We start from the raw sequence: 20,799 nt of genomic DNA on the forward strand, positions 1-20,799 counted from the left end.
GACTTAAGTCTATGAAAGCTTATGCTGCCAATTTCTTTCTTTAGTTAATCTCAAAGGTGCTACAAGATCTCTCTATATACCTCATAGTGGTTGGCCAATTTTGCCATAGGATGTTCCAGTATGTCAAAAACACCCTTCCTCAACATGGATGAGAAAAACTGTAAGTATTCTTTACGTATGTCCCTAGTCTTCTTTATGTGATGTTTTACCTGTATCACAACATTTAATTTTCATTCTCTCCTGTTCATAGCTCTATGCATGCATACATACATACACACATACATACATACATACATAGACAGACAGACAGACAGACAGACAGATAATTTGAGTCTCCCTTATCCAGAATTTTGAAATCTGAAATATTGTCACTTTCTTCATGGGTGGCTGTGATAATGACACCTTTGCTTTCTGATGGTTCAGTGCACACAAGCTTTGTTCCATGCTCAAAAGTGTTTAAAATATTGTGTAAAATTACCTTCAGGCTATGTGCATAAGGTGTACATAAAACATAAATGAATTCTGTGTTTAAACCTGAGTCCCATCCTCAAAATACCTCATTATGGACGTATATGCAAATACAGGTATTCTAAATCCTTCCTCCTCACCCCTCCCCCCCGAAAAATGCAAAACATTTCTGGTCCCAAGTATTTCAGATAAAGGAGATGGCCCCCCCCCCACATATATATAGAGTGCTTCTGCACTATAGGCAGGCGCCCCATTCGCAGCTTCCTGCTTACGTGAAACCGTGCAACAGGAGAATGAATGGCGTACGCATCCATGAGCCCCATTCAATCAAATGGGAGTCAAGGTTACGCGCTTTGGGAGCAGGCCATGTGATTGCCATGGTTCCGGTCCAATCGAGGCGAGAGTAACTATAGTCTGTTCCTTCCAGGCCATCTGCAACTCATGCACAATGCCAGCTTATTACACTCTTCCCCAACCTGATTCCCTCACAGATAGTTGGGATATAATCTCCTAGCATCCTCAGTACTTGTCATCTTGTCTGGATCTCATGGAAGCTGTAAGCTATCTGGAGCCCACCAGGATGGAGAAATTCTCTATCAGGTTGCTGAAATGTCAAAATTGCTTTGTCATTCTCCATTATCGCTATGTTTTCTGATACTCATTGACTTGCCATATTCAGCATAAGAATACCCTCTAACAGGTGGGGTACTTGCCCGCTAGCTCCCTTCCTCTCCTTGAGTATGAGATCTCTGCTACCATACTGCCAGCTATTTCACTGAGACATACATATTGATTCACTAAGGCCATTGATCACAATGCTGCTGTGAACCTCATTAAGAGAATGTACACTCTCATAACAAAGGGGGAAAACCCAGTCTTCATACACAACACTGTTACAAGCTTTAATCAAAGAAAGAGTGCTTTGTATGTCCTAAAACTACTCACCAGAAGGGAAAAGAACAATTGTGCATCCTGGTACTGATGCTGCCTGTCTGAAGGAGACAGACTAGCCACTGTGCTGATGTTGCCTGTTTAAAGGACAAAAACTGGCCTCTGTGACATCATGCTGATGCTGCCCACTTGAAGGAGACTGACCATTGTGACCTAATACTGATGCTGCATACTTGGAGACCTGATGCTGATGCTGCCTGCTTGAAGGTGAGACACTGTCCATTTTGACATCATGCTCTTGCTGCCTGCCTGAAGAAGAAAGATTAGCCATTGTGGCTTCATGATAATGCTGCCACCTTGAAGCACAGAGGGAAAACTGGCTTCCATACCCATATGTTGCCAACCACTTCAAATTTCATAGGTATTATTCATAGGATTAGACAGGAATTTCTTAATGTTCTTTTTTACTCTCCTGTGCTCACAAATATATATTTCATTTCTCCCCCAATCCCCACCAATGCATTTGAGGACACACAGTGATGTGCTTCTACTTCTTACTAGCTGCCAATTATTTCATCTCTCTGTGCTATACCCCCTGCTATCTGCCAGCCATTTTTCCTATGGAGATTATCAGACGGGGAATGAAACATCCTTGTCCCATCTTTTTCCCATTCTCATTCTGCAATCGCAAAAAGATTTTCATAAAATGTCGTGCTTATCCAGACATTATTCCATCCAGAAAGTACGATTAGCTGCGATCATGTGAAAGAATTTCAAATGGCGTCACACAGATCCTGTCATTGTCCCGTCACTGAAGCGGCATTGCCTGGCATTTTGCATTAATGGGGGTTTACGTTAATGCAATGCTGCTTCAATGATGGGACAATAGCACAGTGATCTAAAAGCCTTTCATGGGATCGCAGTCAAAGATGGGATACAGACAGGGGGAGTGATCCCATCCTTATCCCGTCCCCGTGTGATATGAATATGAGCCATTAAATCCAAAATGAAACCCATACTTAAAAAAGCTAACAGATTAAAAATCATAACTGAAACTAAAAACAAACCTAAAGTGCTACCTCCAGCAAATATATCAGGCCATCATATTAATGTTCTATAGAAACTGAGAGAGAAGGGAATGGTTGAGGCTTTATTAAAGCAGCTATAGTCAAACCAACCATGTTATCTGAGTGAGTCTAGATCTCCATACAACCACATACAATGTTAAATTAGCAACACCAGATTTTTGAGGGGTTTTCAAATCTGTGATCTATCTATTTCCTGGAGAGAGGCAATTATTATATATGTTTGGGAGGAATGGGCAAAATCTCTCACCACCCATTAGAATCACAGTTGCAAAATATGCCCTTAATCCAAACCCTTTTTGAAACACAGCCAGCAATAAAAGTGAACAAATCTCACTATCAAGTACAGTTATACTTGGCTATTGTGGTGCCTTATCCCCAACATATCTTGCTCTTTTTTTTAACCCCTTTCAACTGCTGCTTAATTTTAAATTTTGGCTTTATGTTCTTGGATCCATTTAATTAATGAGCATAAAGTGCTTCCTTCATCATCTAACTGTTTGCTGAAAAAGAATTGCTAGACAATTGTAGACAATTTTCCCATTAGGAAAAAAATCCCTCTGGTCAAATTCATAACCAAACCTCATTAACAGGGACACCTGCAGCAAATAAATGAATACAAGGGAAAAGGGACCAACTTTATCAAATGGGATCAAATACATTTTAAATTTACTTTTACCTTATTTACACTGAGATGGTATTATAAAGTGTTCCAAGATTAAACTTTCTGATATTATACAAGGCTGAGTTCCACTGGGCTTTTGGAGATTAGATTTCCTCTCGTTTCATTCATAGTTAACAAAAGAAATTGTTGTGTGGCACTATCAGCAATTACATACAGTGGGTCCCTGGTATACTCTGAGGTTTGGTTTCACAACACTCCATGGACACCAAACTCCATGGATGCTCAAGCAAGTTTATACAGTATACAGTATTAGGCCATACTTTCATATAGGGTTATATAGAGTATAGAATATTCACCTTTATTACTAAATAAAATAAAACTCAAGGTTACTGTTTTGCAATAGGAAATTCAATACAATATATATATATCATATAGACTCGACTATAAGTCGATCTCATGTATAAGTCGAGGGCAGGTCTGGGGACCAAAATTATGGATTTTGATATGACCCATGGATAAGTCGAGGGAAAAACTTAGGGACATGTAACAAAAGATCTAAAGGATTAAACAAAGAAACACAATGGCAAGGAAACTATAAAATTCCAGGAGGCATAACTATTTGTGCTCACATTAAAGTCTGGATGGATAAGAGAATAGAAGGAGGTCATTGCTTCCAGGACAGATTTCATTATTGCCTTTCACCAGAGGATTGTTCATTCTCAAATATATGAGTTAAAGTACAGTACTTACATTGACCTGTGGATAAGTCGATTCAGGTTTTTGTGGTCAATTATTTGACTAAAATTTCTAGACTTATACATGAGTATATACAGTAAGATACTTTAATGCAGCTTTAAGGACAAGTTGGAGCAAGCAAATGATCTCTTCAGAGAAACTCAAAAGTTCTATTTTTCAGAACCACCGAAGGACTGTGTTGGGGCCGCTCCTGCCCTACAGTGATATTTGCCACACTAAACAGGCTGGTTTAGAAACCATATCCACAATAATCATAAATCAGATCTGAAAAGTACAGTCCTTTGTTGTTCCCAGAAGCTAGCAACAAGAACATACCCTGAATCATCCATAAAAGTTCAACAGAGGTAAGCTATCGCAGAGGTTTAAAAAAATTCTAGTCTATTGTAGAAACAATACAAGTTGAAGAAAAAGGGACTGGGGACCATGTTAAAATGAGGGACATTTGATTTTCATTGCATCTGCACCAATGTGCATGGTTGCTCGTAAAGAGAATTCAACTGTAGCCCACATATTGCTCAAGAGTGAACAACTGACCATGTAAACCTCATCCTGGAACTGCTTAGAGCCGGAGTGGAGAACATGATATACTCCAGGTGTTTGTTTGTTTTTTATTTATTTTAATGTATTTCATTTTTCTCCCACCTTTCTCCCAAAGTGGGACCCAAGGAGGCTATCATGTATAAAACACAACAATTAAAATTGTACAATTAAAATAATAACAAATATAAAAATACAAATATAAAATTTAAACATACAAAGTTAAAATTGTGAAGTCGAAGGCTTTCATGGCCAGCATCCATAGTTCTTTGTGGGGTTTTCGGGCTATGTTCTAGGAGAGTTTCTTCCTGACGTTTCGCCAGCATCTGTGGCTGGCATCTTCAGAGAATTGCCTGGCAAGCATTCTCTGAAGATGCCAGCCACAGATGCTGGTGAAACGTCAGACAGAAATTCTCCTAGAACATGGCCACATAGCCTGAAAAACTCACAAAAAACTAAAGTTAAAATTACTAATCTAAGACTAACCCTTTCATCCCCCAATAAAACCAAGCCTGCCAGATCTTAAAAAGCCTGTTTGAATAAAAATGTCTTTGCCTGTCTGCATAAGGCCAGCAGTGAGGGGGCCAGTCTAGTCTCCCGTGGAAGGGAATTCCAGAGGGTGGGAGCAGCCACTGAGAAGGATTGCTCTCCTGTCCTCACCAGGGAAGCCTGGGATGGTGGCGAGACTGAGAGAAAGCCTTCGCCCAAGGATCTTAGGGCTCTTTGTGGTTTGTATGGGGAGATACAGTCTCTTAAATAGTCTAGACCTAAACCGTGTAGGGCTTTATAGCTCATGATCAGCATGGGAATTGCTGAATTGAAACTCCCAACAGCCCTAGCCAGCACAGAAAATGATGTATGCCAATGCAAGTTGCAGTCCGACAGGTAGAGAGCTACAGTCTCCTTACTCTAGGATAATAGGGAGGGACTAATATCTATGTCCTAAGGACATTTTTCTTCCAATAAAAACTCTGCCCCTAAATGAATTTTTCCTTCATTTCCCAAATTTCTTGCACTGCAGAGACACTGAAAATAATTCACAGCTAGAACTCCAATATTTGTTGTGCTTGCTTTCCCTTTGTAACTTTGCTTACCCTTTCCCTTAAGAACTGTATTTAGCCTAAACTGTATTTCTAAAGGCTCAACTGAAGTTTCAAGTCACCATAATACTAGAAATTTGAGGAGTGTATGAAAATTTCATGTGGGAAGGAGGGTAGATTTCTTCTTTCGTGGGACAATCCCATGATTTTGTCCCACTCCCCTTCCATAGTTTCACTTCTGTATATAAAGCTGCCCTTAAAAAAAGCCACAACATCACAGAATCCTTGGGTGCCTACAATGGCCATCTAGTCTATTCTCACCTTCTGCCTGGTGTTTATTCTCTTCTAAGACTCAGGCTTCCTTTGCCTCTCCTGATAAACATCCAACCAACTGTTCTGAGAAGACACGACGTTACCTTCACAACATTCTGTATCTAGGAAAAGGTACTCTCTTGTTTTAGTGTCCTGGTTAGAACAAAGCCTGACTTAGGAGGGATGTGGCTGATCTCAGATGCTATATTTAAAATAGTACTGCATTATTAAGGTGTCTTAGTGTGAAAAAGCAGGGCCTCCCCTGCTTTGTGCTCCTTCTGTCAGTATGGTCTGTTGTCTAGGAGACAAGCCGATCGAATTGTACAAAGCAACCTTCTGACAAGCATTTTCAATCTCTTTAGGAAACAAAGATTTAAAACAGCAAGACCAAACTATGGGGAAAAGTTGGAATTTAATGCAGGAGAAGATTCTGTTACATGAAGATTAAGATGCTATTTATGTGCAGAGGTAACTCTGACCCACTATTTATAAAACTATAATGCTTAGATATTTTGAGGTGGAAGTTGTTACTACAAGACTAGGCCCCCAATCACCCCTCCTATTTGATATCAATTTTATATTAAAGGGACACTGACATAAATGATTGGTGAATAATCTGTAAAAGGGGACTCCAAGGCAGAAACTTGGCCATGCCATATTTGGAAATCCGGTTGGTTCTAGCAAAGGAGTAAGCAAGCCACCCACCACAATATGATCACCAAAGGCATCAGCATAATTCCTTTTGTCGATACAGGGTGATTCTGGCCAAAGGAGGTGATTGTGCATACTCAGGCAAAGGACACTTCTCTCAGAGCACAAATTTTTCTTTGTCTGATATATTCATGCCAATCATTTGAATGTTTCCCTTGATCTCTTGACCGTTCTTCTATCCTGTAAAACCATCTAGCAGTGAGTTTATCCATTCATTCCTTGATTACTGTCCCGAGACATGATTTTGGGTATATATACCTCCACCTAGACAATAGCAATTTGGTCTAGTTTGGGACTGTGCAGACACTCTGTTCATTCTATTAGACCCTTCAATTGCTCCCCCCGCCCCATGCCAAGGCAGCTATTGAGCCATCTCTGTTCTGGACATCCTTTGATTGGAACCAAGCTTCAAGATCAGTAAAGTATCACTGTTAGCAAGGCCTCCACTATTCACCATCTCCCACCTTTGCTTCATTAGTTCTTGTGCTGGTGTGTGAATGTGTGTGCTTGTGTTTGTGTTGATTATTTTGTTAATAAAACTATAAAAACTATTTGAGATTGCCTCTTGTGCCCACCAACCATGCTTGGGATGCTAGTGAGACTGAGAGAAAGGCCTAACCTAATCCTGGTAACTTCTTGCTTTATGTACTCTCTCTTGTACTCTCTCTTATAATTCATCCTGACCATCCTCTATTTCCTTTCTTATCCAGTTTCCTTCAATACTTTCTCAACCTCCCTCTTTCTTTTCTACCTTCTGTCTCCCATTCCCTCCTTTGCCTCCTTACTTTGTTACCTTGTTTCCCTACTGCTGCTTTCATCTATCTATCTATCTATCTATCTATCTATCTATCTATCTATCTATCTCTAGTTCTTTCTCCTTCTCTAAAGCATTATATGACCTAAGGGTATATCCCAGCACCCCTCTGCTCCTGAATATCCACTACTGCAGCTCTAATCTGCCTGCAAGCACAATAAAAAGCCCAGGATTCCTGCCAATGATATCAGAATTGGACATCCCAGCTAACCAGCTGATTTGGGCAAGAATTGGGACATGGTTGAATCATGGTAACCCTTAGTGGTCTGCCCTGGGTGGTTATAGTCTCTCTCTCAATTCCTAATAAGTGAGCAATCAGATTGTGGAATGGGTGGCCTCTATATGTATCCTCCATGGCTGTTTTCCTTCTTCCTTTTTTAAAGTATGGATCAGATTTTAAGCAGTCAATCTGGATTTCTCTTCAGGAGAAATCAACATGAGAGATACAGGGAAAGCTGAACACATTATATTAACCACATCTGCTTCAAACATTTTGCATAACACACACCAGAACCTAGAGTTTTATAGAATCTTTTCCCAGTTGCTGAATGAGAAGTGACAGAGTCATAATAGTTTTTTCCTAAGCAGATGCATCAGTGACGGTTTGCATTTATCTTAGCGGCTCGCATCTGTGATTCTCTCCAAAAACAAAACAAAAACTACCAACTACAACAGATCATTTAAAGACAACTCAGTTTTAGTTAAATAAAGACCTAAACACATAAGAAAAATGTTCACCTAAGAAAATTGTAAACAAATTGCTGGAATGCTCACAACTGTGCTGCACAGCAGGAAGGGAAAGAAGAAGCAGTAAATATATGCTCACACTATGTCCGTTTCCTATAATCAGGCCTATTACAATAGCCAGAGCTTGGGAAAGGTGGTTTTCTAGGCTCCAGCTCTCAGAAACTCCCTGCTAGTATTTTGGTTTCTGCAAGCCATGTTTAAAAAAAAAATAACTTTTCCAAGCTTTGTTGATACCCTACCAAGGTCTTCCCTTCTAATCAGTAAAAATAAATAATAGGGTGTTTTCCGTTAAAGTAGGTTTCTATGATAGAAGGTAATACAGTGATTCTAGACTAATTTATTTTATATTTTTGGCTGACATATTAATAAGAATGTCTGCAAGTGCCAGTGTGGTGTGGTGTGGTGGCCTTCTGTAGTGGAGTGAGCCTGGAAGATGAGAGAGCTGGGAGGGCAGAAGTAGGCCAGGTGGAAAAGGTTGAGGAGAAGTACCAAGAGGTGAGGAAAGGGGAGGAGACTGAGAGGGGTCAGATGGAGAAAGAAGAGGAAAACTGCCTGGGGACGGGACCAGAGAGGGAGGAGCAGAGAAGCCCAGGGAGGAGAATAAAGGAGGAGGGACAGTGGTGCGCGGGGAGAGGAGGACGTCGCAGAAGAGGAGGACGGGGAGTTGCGGACGGACTAGGGATAGTGCAGGTGAAGAGAAGCCCTGGGAGAGACGGGGTTCCAGTCTCGCTACAAGCCTGACCAAGCTTCTGGAGACGTGGTCTGCACCAGGAGGTCGAATTGCGGAACCCGCGGACGGAGGGTGTGCATAACTATTCTGACGAGGAGGAGTGGGAAAAGCCACCAGCCAGGGACCTGGAGGATGAGTGGTGGGACCCGAAAGGAGACAAGTGGGAGTGTGGCCCTCCTCCCTTAGAGTACGAGAAGGCCGACTGTGAGCCCCTGGAGAAGCATTCGGGAGGCAGAAAGGGGCGAGACTCCGGAAGCCCTAAGACCGAGAAAAGGGTCACTTAAGGGTGAACTTTCATTGGACTCTTTACGGGGACTATTGTTGGCCCGTTGGCCTATTGTTACCTTTTTACGGGGAAAAGGGAAGTTGTGTGTCGTGGGTGTATTAAACACTGTGGCAGCAAACTTGAGTGCAGTAAGTTTGTTTCGCACGTGCTCTACATTTCCCCATTCTCAAGAGAGCATGCAGCCAGGTACGCCAGCCCTGCCCACACCTTCACATTAGGAAGATGGAAGGGGCCATCTCAAGTGGCAGAGAGCCAGGAGCAATGGACTGTGCCATCTTTCCCCCAGGGAGCTTCTGCCATTACCACTTCATCCCCCTTTCTCTCTTTAACCACATCACTTGTCTTGCCTCACCTCACATTGTGGCTTTCCCTTCCTCCCTTTCAATGTGCACTTTTGCTGCCACAGCTCTACCATCTGCAAAGCAGCACTGGCAGGACAAAGTAGGTAGTGATGCTTTAGAGAAGGCAAGTAAGCAGGCAAGAAAGTGGTGGTGGCATTGTAGAATCAGGAGCATAATGAGAAGGAGGCATGCCAAGGTGGAAGGGCAAACTATGTCAGGGAGGCAGAGGTAGCCTGAGCTTTCCCACTGTCTGGGAAATAGCTTCCATTGCTCCTCACTGAATGATTGCTCTGCCACCCAAACCACTTTGCCTCTACATGTCTGACTTGCCTCTTGCTTTCCCTTCCTTTTTTGTGGTAGTGGCACCACTTAAGGACAGTAGGAAAGTCTGGTACTGAACTATATTATAAACATTCATCTTCATACAAAATCCCCCAGTACTTTCTTACTCTAATAAATAACCAACTGTATAATAATAGCATAAGCATGAAACTAATGGGGCAATGAACTTACATTTCGTAAATTTCATAACTAATTGAAAAGATACATTCTGTAATGGAAAATAATGCTACGGTTACAATGCTAATAACTAAAAATCAATCCCAACACAAGGCGTAACATCCCTTAAATGTGAACTGCTCTGTTCTAACTAATTTTTAAATAAAAGGAGCAAGAATATTGATGTCAACTGGATCACAGAGAAGCAGGGGGTAAAGAAGAAAGAGAAGAAGGAACAGTGGAATAAGCAAGAAAGGCTATGAGGAAAGAGAAAAAGACATGGGAAGGTGGTGGTAGCACAGTGAGGGGGAAGCAGGCTTACCACATGTCATAACCAGGAAAGGAGGATAATGTACCATTAGGGCATGCAAGAATAATGTAGGACATTCCAAAAGAAAAGCTAAAAACAATCATAGAAATGTAAATTCATGATTCTTAGTCATGCTCACAATGGAGGACATGTTGAATTCCTCCTGGACAGAAGACGGAAATGTAGCACAGGTTCTGGAAAAGGGGAACCTCTGATCACCTTGAGGAGAAGGAAGGGGAGAGGAGAGACAGCAAATGTGGGGGGCATCCAGAAGGAACAGGCAGCGCTGCAATTTGACATTTTACCACCAGAGGCAGCCATCTGACTATCTATGGGATTGGCCAGCTGGGGAGGGGGACAAGGACAATGCTGCATAGGCTGGCTGGTGTGAAATTAGCAAAACTGAGGCAGAAGAATGGTTCCCATTTCAGAGAACACAGCTTTGCCTGTCTTTACATGGTACTAAAAACTACTGAAGAGTTTTAAAGCACTCTTTAACAACACCAGACTCACATTTTCATCTTTTGTAAACAGATATATAGACAGATATAAAGGCAGATGAGAGGGACCATGAAATGGATTGTAGAAGCAATACTAAGTACGGATGATAAACTCCTTCCCTTCAAAACCTACAAGAGTCTCTCAATTTCATCATAAAAAGTATCCAAATTGTCCCAGGCATGCTCTCACTGTTATTGCTATAAACAGGTTCAAAAATCTGACACCAACTGTACACCCATCTCTGATGCAGAGATCCAAACTCCAGATCCCAACTCTGGATGATGCTGCAGGGTTCTAATCCACAATTCTCTATCAGCTGCAGCAGAACCAATTTTTTTAATGTTTAGAAAGAAGATGAACCTTTACCTTTGGCATGTGATCTTTTGTTTGGAGGAAGATGAGCCAGCATGGTGTAGTGGTTTCACTGTTGGACTATGACTCTGGAGAACAAGGTTCAGATCGCGGCTTGGCTGTGTAAACGTACAGGCTGGCTTTGGGCAAGTCACACTCTCCCAGCCTCAACAAACTAGGTAGCTACTTTTCCAGATGTTTATGTTCTTTATCTTTTTATCTATAGCTGTGACTTTAATAATTGGCTAAACTCATTTAAAAATGGGAATAAGTTCATTTCTTCCAAAACAGTTTTGGAAAATGTGCCTCTACATTTTGCCTCATGTTTTGGTTTCTAGAAGTTCAACTAGAAATTTGCTTTCTTTTACCTTTTTTTTTTTTTAAAAAAGACAATTAAATATCTAGACAAGTTAATAGGATAAACAGGCATCTGGTGGCAAAAATAATTTTTAAAGTGGGGTGACAGAAAACCACCAGAAAACAAAAGATTTGGAGAAAGAAAAACAAGCTACTTATTTAGTTTCCATTTGGATGCCAGTCAACTTCAATCAATCTCAAGGGCTAAAGGCTTGAAATGGTGGATTAAATTTGTGTTCTTTCTTATATCAAAGTAACTTTTGATATAACTCAATATCAAAGTAATTTTTTCTCTCTCTACATAGCAGCATTTTTGTCCCTTGTGTATTTAGAATATTACAGTGGCTGGACCAATTTAAATAGCTGGGAAGCCCCTAGAATACTTGAACGAAAGAAGACGTTAGCCCAAACACAACACTTTGTGAAACCTCTAGGCTGTGCAATACTTATCTGAATGGAACTAAGGAGTATATTTTGGCAGAAAGCCCAGTCTTCTAGTAACATTTTTTTTACATCCCCAAAAGCATCTTTCCTGACTACAACAAAATTTATATTCATTCATTTTAAGGTTCACTTACCATAAATAATTTATCAGCAGATGGACAGCTGTGGTATTTTGCACCTTATCAAGCCACAAAATTATTGTGCTCCAGCTTAGCAACATGAGGTTGTTCTCCTATAGCCTTTCCCCTCTATTTCACAGATTTCAAATTCAATTAAAACAATTGTTCTACCAAGGATCACATTTCTATGTTCCAAATTGCCTATCTTTTGAAGTGAAATGCAACAACAAAACTAACCCAGCCCCCTCCATGCAAGTTCCAAATAATATATTTAAATTTCCTTGGCTTCAAGGCTATCAAATCTTAAGGCAGCCAATTGGAAATGTGATTAAGCTTGAACCAGTCTGTTCTCTATTATGTATTTCTCCACAGTAATTTGCTCATTGTTTGAAATCAGAAACAGAATACTGAAGATAATGAAAATTACTGACCTTTCTTTGCCAAAACATTATTGGGTTCATATTTTTCAATCAGTTGCTGAACCTGTTCCTGCTTCAGTGGTGGATAAAGAATTTCATTTAACCGTGGGTCTCGTTGCTTCAGATTGATAAATTCCATCATCTGGTCAACAGTAAGATATGGTCTGGTCTTGGCACCACTGGAAAATAAAATCGAACAGGGAGGAGAAAAGAAAGATGATCAAATGCATCACACACACCCCTCCATTTCTTTTGAAATCAAAATCTTTGGAAAGCAAATGTGCAAAAAAAAACTTTGTTAGGACTTATGCACATACAGTTAGAACAAAATTATATAAGACTGCTGCAATATACTATCACTGCAGTGAGGTTGGCAGATGTATAGAAATGAAAAGGGAAAAAAATTCAGCAGTAACAACTATGGATGAGTTGATGGCAAAGTTTGAGGACTTAGCCGAAATGGACAATTTGACTGTTTTAATTTTAGAGGGATCCTTAGGATTTCTTGAATTGTAGAAACAGCTTATGGCATTTTTGAAAAAAAGATAATTGATAAAGCTATTGATTAATATTAGTCTAGAAGATCTGTGATAATAGAAAGAAATGTGTATTTGGAAAATTAAAGTGGTTAAGATAAGGTTGTTATATATGACTGTTGATTTGCAAATCGGAAGAACTTCTTTTTCTCTTCATCTTTCTTTCTTTCTTTATTGGAATATATTTGATAATTTTAATTATAGATTTTATTTTTTCTGTTGAATTCTTTATTTATATATATATATTTGAATTTAATAAAAATATTTTTTAAAAGGATGATGTCTAATTATGGAGAGCCAGGGTGATGTAGTGGTTTGAGTGTTGCTTTAGGAATCTGGGAGAGCAAGGTTCAAATCCCCACCTGGCCATGGAAACCTATTTGGTGACCTTTGGCAAGTCAAACTCTCTCAGCTTCAGAAGGCAAAGGCAAGGCCCCTTCTGAACGAATTCTGCCAAGAAAATCTGTCACAGGTTTGCTTTAGGGTCCCCATAAGTCAGAGATTACCCTTCCCACCACAGTCATTGGCACAATGCTCACAACTTAGCCTGCAAATTGTACACCTCCAGCACTTGCATGACTGTGTAAAAATAAAACCACCTTTGGTCCTTTGGTCCAAGATGGATTCCAACAGCCAGGAGACTGTGTTTATTTTTTTAACCACATATCAGCTATTTTAAGATTTGCAGCATCTATAGCTTTGCCTCTTCAAATTAACTGTGATGCAAAGTCTCTAATGATTTATGAGGCAAATATTAAAGATGTTGCACTTTCAAAACAAAACAAACAATCAGACATTACAGTTCAGCAGGGGGAGGGGAGAGAGATTTGCAAAAGCCCTTAAACATTTGTGAGTGCTTGAAAGTATTTTCCCATTACGTTTGGGAGGTACAATTGCCAATAACAAATGTACAATTACATTTTGATTGTGGCATAATGACAGATAACTTAATCCCTTCGCAACTTTTAAAGTTACTTCTATAGCTGGGTGCAGCCTCATTAAATAGTGACAGAGGAATACTGCCAGTTCAAGTGCTATATCATGTTGTGACTTATGCTCTGCTGGAGTTATAAAGTGACAATGACATAGATAGCACAGTTTGCATTTTTATTTTCATTCTTTGCAACACACCAGTAGCACTATGCTACTTTGTAAAGTAGCACAATTAACAGTTATTCCTAAGAAATGGGATAATGAAAATGTTACTGTTAAACAAAACCTGTGGCTATAATGATAACTACAGAGCTTAAATACCCCAAAGGCACCAGATCCCTTCTGATCTTGGAAGCTAAGCAGGTTCAGCTCTGGTTAGTTTTTGGATTGCCATCCAGTACCAGATATTGTAGGCTATATTTCAGAGGAAGGAACTGGCAAAACTACCTCTGAGTATTCATTGCCTAAGAAAACTCTATGAAATTCATGGGGTCACCATAAGTTGGTAGGTGACTTCAAGTCATACACACGTAATGATAACTGTTTAGAGGAAGGCTTTAGGACTATACTGTGCCTGGCAGAAGTGTTAACACACACCTGCTTTTAACTTTTGCACATTTGGTTGTGTTACAATCTGAAACTGAAATGGATTTAATTGGCACTGTTACCTCTTGATTTACACTGACTTGTGACTTGAGACTATTTGCTTTCCAGAAGTACTTTCCCAGGTTCTGTTGCTAAAGCAGTTGCTCTCATATTTGATTTTCTTCTGTCATCTACTTCACTGGCCCAAAACAGTAATCAATCTCCATTTGTGCCCTCTTATCCCAACAGAAATAGACACAGGGGCTGATTCCATTCTGCTACTACTCTTGGTCTTGGGCCTATGGATCTAAGAGAAATGACATTAGAAGGATCTGGGACTTCTTAGCCATGCTTGAAGTTTTTCCTTTTTCTTTCATTCCTGCCTAGCTCTTTGAACAGGGAACAGAAAACCACATGTCGAGAGAGATAGTGGGCAGCAGGTTCTTATGTGGATCAAACATACAGCTGGCAGAAATACTAGAATAACTGCTAAAGTCTACTCTTTTTCAAGTACCACTCCCATTGGTCATGCACCGGTCCCCAGCTCTGCACCAGAAAGCCTTGATTCAGCATAATCATAAGAAACAGCACATCTGAGGAAGTGGACTGAAGCCCAAAGACACTTATGCTAGAATAAACCAGTTCGTCTCAAAGTGGATCCCTTTATATAGATCCCTTTATATGGATCCCTTTATATCTGGAGCCCTTTATATCTTCTGACTTAGTACAGTGTGTTAATATTGTTTTTTTAACTAATTAGCTCCGATACTTGTCTTCACATAATAATGATGATAGTGTCTAGAAAGCAATGCTGATTATAGCTGAGGGATTTAAAAATGCCCCAATTTGTACCTCATACAGTATATGATACTGGCCACCTACATGATCTGTCTCTGTGATAAGATGAATATTTATTGGAAGATAGCAAGGTTTTCTATTCAGGGCCAATTCTCACCATTAGACAGAGTGGGGCAGTTACTTGAGGCAGCAAATGATTAGCCATTTTGATAGTTATTCTTGTCTTTTGACTCCCATGAATGGAGTGAAGTGTTTATGTCACTTTTCTACCTCCTGTGCCAAAAATGACTTTGCTAGCTTTGAATACTATTCAGCTTGACTTGGATGAGTGGGACATCATTTGCTGTTCCATTTCAGGCAGCATAATATCTTAGGAAAGTCCTGTCTCCTGTTGACTGGACCACATCCGTTAGAGTAGTTTGCTGGAGAATTAAAGCCTCCCCATACTAACACCAACTTACTCTTTCTTAGCAAGTCTTCCTCCTCCCCACACCAGTTCATTCATATTAGCAAACAGAACACATAGAGATGAAGATACTCAATGAATCATGTATAGGAGTCTTTAACACAAGTTCTTGCCTGCAGGCTAAATTCAAATTTGCATTAAAATAACTGAACAACCCATTAGCTGCATCACTTCTCTTTATCCCATGGTTAAATGGTGAGAAGGAACCGTGTTGCAACAGCAGTACCAAGCTATATCCATTTGACAAGAAAGAAGAAAACAGGGGAATGGCTAAAACATTAGAAAGCTAACTATATGTGCTATGCTGATGCCTTAAGAAAGCCTAAGAGTCAATTTTTGAAAATAAAAATACAGCTTTTGGAGAAAGGATTTAGGATGGAGAAAGGGCCCTGGGTTGGAAGAGATGGATTTCAAATTCAACCCTCACACATAGCTTCTCTAGTCTAATTTCCTTCCTCTCCGAAGGGTTTCAAACATGTGTCAAGGCAATGACAGTGCTCTCTTACATGGGCTTGCAGTTAATGTGTCACTGGCCCTTAGATCTGGAAGTGTTCAGTATCAGAGACATGGACATTAAAGCTATGGGGAAAAGGATAAGATTAAATGCTAAATTTACAGTTATGCTGCTCCAGGTGTTCCATGGCATGAAATAACAAAAGCTAATTTAATTTGTGCAGAATACAAGCAGTGGTAACATCTTCTGTGAATACTATACTGCACTGTATTTTCTTTCCTTCTCATTTCTTTACACTTTGGGGTTTGGGTAAGCATTTATCTAATATACACTGCTCATGACATCCTCTTCCTTGCTATCTGCTCTTGCTGCCCAATTGCTTTAACTGGAGTTTAAGTTAGCATATGTCAGAAGGAGGAACAAGGCCTGGCTGTGACATTCCTCTAGGAATAATTTCCTGTTAAAGTTCAAGTGATATAAAATAGCAGCAAAACTCAGACATGTGGAGCTTCAACACAACTGGTTGATTAAACAATGGAACAGGAAGACCAAGAAATTGGGGCTTAGCTCTCACAGCATGATGTTGGGGACTTGCTTGAAACCATTTGTGATTCTGAGTGAAGACAAACAACAAAGAAAGCAGCAAGCAACAAAAGCTGGGTTTCCAGCATTTCTTACAGCTCTAGGAAGATGTGATCAATTTCAGGACGTGGGCATAGGTTGCTCAAGAATTCTCTGTATGCTTCTGGGGTGAAGTCATCTTGAGGAATGGAATCATTCTGTGGAGGATAATCCAAAATAAAATATTTAAAGCCATGCCTCTCAGATCCTGTGACATCACAGCCCCTTCTAAACCAGCCTGTCCTCAATGCATCCCTACAACAGTGGACATACTTTTACAACTCTAGCACTCTTTTTCAGTTCCCTTGATTCCTATTTCTTCTGATGATTTAGTGAGGGTTAGTATGTGTATGAAGGGCTAACTCTGCTTCTACCCCTTTTCTCCTAGCTTCCTCATCTCACTGATGCTCTAGCCTGTAAACTAACAGGGGCCCGATACATAACATGAATCGATTCTCTGCCTTACCCTGAATACACATGTTGAATGACTGTGTATAGAGTTTCCATACTATTGGAATTTATCCATATTTTTATCTATATTTTTATGATATTTTTATGAGATTGTTTGTAATGGTTTTCAATAGTCTGTAACCCCACCTCGATCCAATGAGAGAGGCAGGGAAACATAAATAAAATTTATTATTATTATTATTATTATTAAGACATGTGCTAGGGTTGCCTTGGGCGGTGCTTCCACATGCCTCTCAACCCTAGCACATGACGAGGGCATCAAAATGGCGGTGCCCTGTACACATGGGTGCTGCCATTATGCAAGCGCCGAGTGGCACTTGAATAACAAGTGTGCCAGTGGCTCACTCATTATGCTACCACTGCGGCATAGAAAGAACCCCCTTTTGCAGGTTCTTTTTCCGCTGGTGGGAATCCATGCGGTTTGGTGGCTGCAGCTTCCCTCCAGCAGAAAAACCATCGCCACCAGCCCAAACCTTTAAAGAGGTATGTAGCAGGCCAGGGCTTACAGCAATCACAGATGTACAATCACATTGACCAGCATGCTAATCAATACTGGCAAAGCATCAAGCAATAATATTCCAGTGGTTGCCAGCTACTGTTCTGGACATGAAGGAAAAGAGCTGTGCCTTTCTACTGACTGAACTTTAAGCCAGTTCAATTCACTACAGTTGAATGGGAGAACTGTTTCTGTAAGGAGTATTGGATACCTCCTTCTGTAGACATATAAAGTATACAGTCACAGATTTAACTTAAATCCTTGAAATAATATAAGTTAGAATATTGCTGTCATAATGCCCTGCAGTATTCTGGTAACTTCCTCCTTTCAGTTGATTTTGGAAATGTCTGAAGCTATATTTAGGAACCCTGGATTTAAAGGGCTATAGGCCAGTTGTTCTCAAACAATTTGGCCAGATGTTTTGAATGTCAGCTCATAGGAGATTATCACACAGAGGCTTATCATGGCTAAATCATTCATAAAGTCATTATTAAATACTAATTGGAGGCATCCCACTCTTCTCCCATCATCAAAGCATTCACAGAGCAGCCATTTCTTCAATAATGGAAGTTCCCATTATTGAAGAAATGGCTACTCTGTGAACTCTTTGATGATGGGAGAGAAGTGGGACACTCCCATTATGATTTAATAATGGGAAACAAGGGTGAATGGTGATCACATCATCATGCTTTATGACTGATTTAGCCACGTTTTAGCCATGGTAAGCCTCCATGTGATAATCTCCATAGTATCCCTGATTGTTGGTCATGCTGTCTGGGGCTTTTGGAAATTGCCAGAGTTAGTCTGACAAAGACTGAGAACCACTGAAAGATATGAAAACATATGTACAATTACTGTATTTCCACTTTGCTTCCAAATAATAATGTAAAAAGTACAGTTAGAATTTGAAAGTGGTGTTTGCTGGCACTATTTGAAGCTCACAATTTCACAATTTACTTTTCTGCAGTCCCTCAAATGAGTGTTATCTCACTGGCAATGGTGACCAACACTCCATAAGAGAGGAGCTTGATATTTTTTTTCTGTCCATCTATTATAGTTATATGAAAGTTAAGACTATGTCGCCAGAGTACCATTATTCAAACAAAAATAATACAGCCTGTCCTAATGAAATCAGTTAAATAACACAGGATTTAGAACGTCACAAACAGACTTCTCAAGAATCCATATTCTACCATAGACGTTAGCATTACTGGCAATACAGTAGACTAGTATATACAACTGGATGTTTCGTTTTATTTTGGGATCCTTATCTGCCATTGACACCCTTCCTGTCTCACACTTTCACTTCCTGGTAGCTATTTGTTGCTCCATCGCCCTGAACAACCAGGAACTGCTGTATGGGAATCTCCCCCTTTTCTGTCAAGCTGGCTTTCCTACAACCATTGCCATCATCTATACAAGATAAGACTTCTGAGAATTAGCACAAGCTTCTCTGATTGGCCTATTATGCCTCTGTGACATATGATGCCTCTGTGACATATGATGGCTCTGTGACTATGATCAGTTCTAATCCCTAGACTCCAGGGTCTAAGGAGTGGACCCACTTTAATAACTATGGATTTTCCTCCCCCTACAATGATTTGGAGTGCCTTCATATATTGTGGCTTCCATTTATACCTGAGCACTTTCTCACATTTGATCTTCTAATGAGGTAGCTATGTTGCTTTTTGAAAGTGATGTTGAGGCTTTCCTAATATTTCTAAAGAATATCCTGGAAGCCATTAATAATCCAACATTTTAAGCACCTACTTTTGGTGGTGATGGACTGCTATGTGGTTTTAAGGGTTTCCCTCTTCTAAGCGAACTAGCTGTGGGGCAAGTGTAGGAGGCATGTAAACTGAGTTGTTGTGGTTGTGTACCATGAAGTACTTATGGCAACCCTAAAGGATTTTCTTAACAAAATTTGTCCAAGGGGGGTACCTTTCCCTGCCTCTGAGGCTGAGAGTGTGTGACTTGCCTACAGTCACTCAGTAGATTTCTATGCCTAAGCAGGAATTCGAACCCTAGTCTTCAAAGTCATAATCCAGAGCTCAGACCACTACATCACACTGACTCTCCAGTAAACAGGATGCCTTTTCCATTCCACCCCACACCCCTTCTTCATTCAAAGAAGCTTTTGAGGAGGCAGTTTTTCTGTCCTAAATGCTTCTACTCCCTACTTGTTTAGCATATGAAAACTTGTACAAAAATGTAGTCTTCTTTCTGCATCACACCATTAAATAACTCAATAAGAAAGGGAACTTCTGATTTTTTCAAAAGAAAAAAAACACCCTTAGGATCTCCATTCATGGGATCTCAGGAAGCAAGACGAGGAATGATCTCTGCACAAAGTTCAGCACAAGGCAGCTTCAGATGTTACTGCATCAAGTGCTGCAGGGTGGGATAGTGGATCCATCATCATGGAAAAGGCAAACCCACTCAAGATTTTTAATAACAGAAAGTCAGTTACTGGTTGCCTGTGAGTCATAGTTTTCCCTCCCTTGCTCCATAGTAATGGACCCTGAGGTGCTGGGATGTTGCTATCATAACTTCAGTGATGGAGCACACATGATATACATGCAGCACCATGGTGTCACCATTTAAGATAGCTGTCTGAAACCTGAGAGAGCCAGTGCAAATCCCAATAGCCAATATTCAGAGAGATGCAAAACCACTATGCATGAGCTTCTTCTAGTCCTTCACAGTTCATCAAAATTTCAACAGTATACTGTAGTTGCTTATTCATTTGGCATTTCTATAAGCTTGTCAAGAGACTATATGCTCTTGCAAAAAAATAGAAATTGCCCTGATTCCTAGCTAAGGGTGTAAATTGTGATCTGGGTTGTCCTTGTGGGCTAAATCAGAAGGCAGATATTTTAATTGTTTTTCTTACTGTGAGTTAGTGAGGTTTTCCTTTTCTTATTTCATTATTTCTAATTTGTATGTGAAAGTGGCCAGGAAATAATCTGTGCATTTTCAAAACAAGTCTTGGTGTGTTTCTTTCAATGTGCAAAATTTTGGACTGCAGTAACTGCTGCCTTGCTACACGAATGCCTGAAAAGCAGATGTCTTGAGTGGCTTGTTTGTCTCTTTGTGA

At 40.2% G+C, this 20,799-nt stretch overlaps 1 protein-coding gene across 2 annotated transcripts in view; it reads right to left on the reverse strand.

Annotated features, from left to right (window-relative positions):
* PLCB1 (phospholipase C beta 1) overlaps positions 1 to 20,799 on the reverse strand; it is a 547,711-nt gene that overhangs the window by 154,616 nt on the left and 372,296 nt on the right. For both annotated transcript variants that reach the window (XM_042445107.1, XM_042445106.1), the window contains 2 exons: positions 16,793 to 16,893; positions 12,355 to 12,521 (listed from right to left, as the gene is read on the reverse strand). In XM_042445107.1, coding sequence (XP_042301041.1) covers positions 12,355 to 12,521; positions 16,793 to 16,893 — 268 coding nt within the window. The remainder of the gene's footprint in view (positions 1 to 12,354; positions 12,522 to 16,792; positions 16,894 to 20,799) is intronic.

Source organism: Sceloporus undulatus, chromosome 1, assembly GCF_019175285.1.
Source record: "Sceloporus undulatus isolate JIND9_A2432 ecotype Alabama chromosome 1, SceUnd_v1.1, whole genome shotgun sequence".
Classification (NCBI taxonomy): Eukaryota; Metazoa; Chordata; class Lepidosauria; order Squamata; family Phrynosomatidae; genus Sceloporus; species Sceloporus undulatus.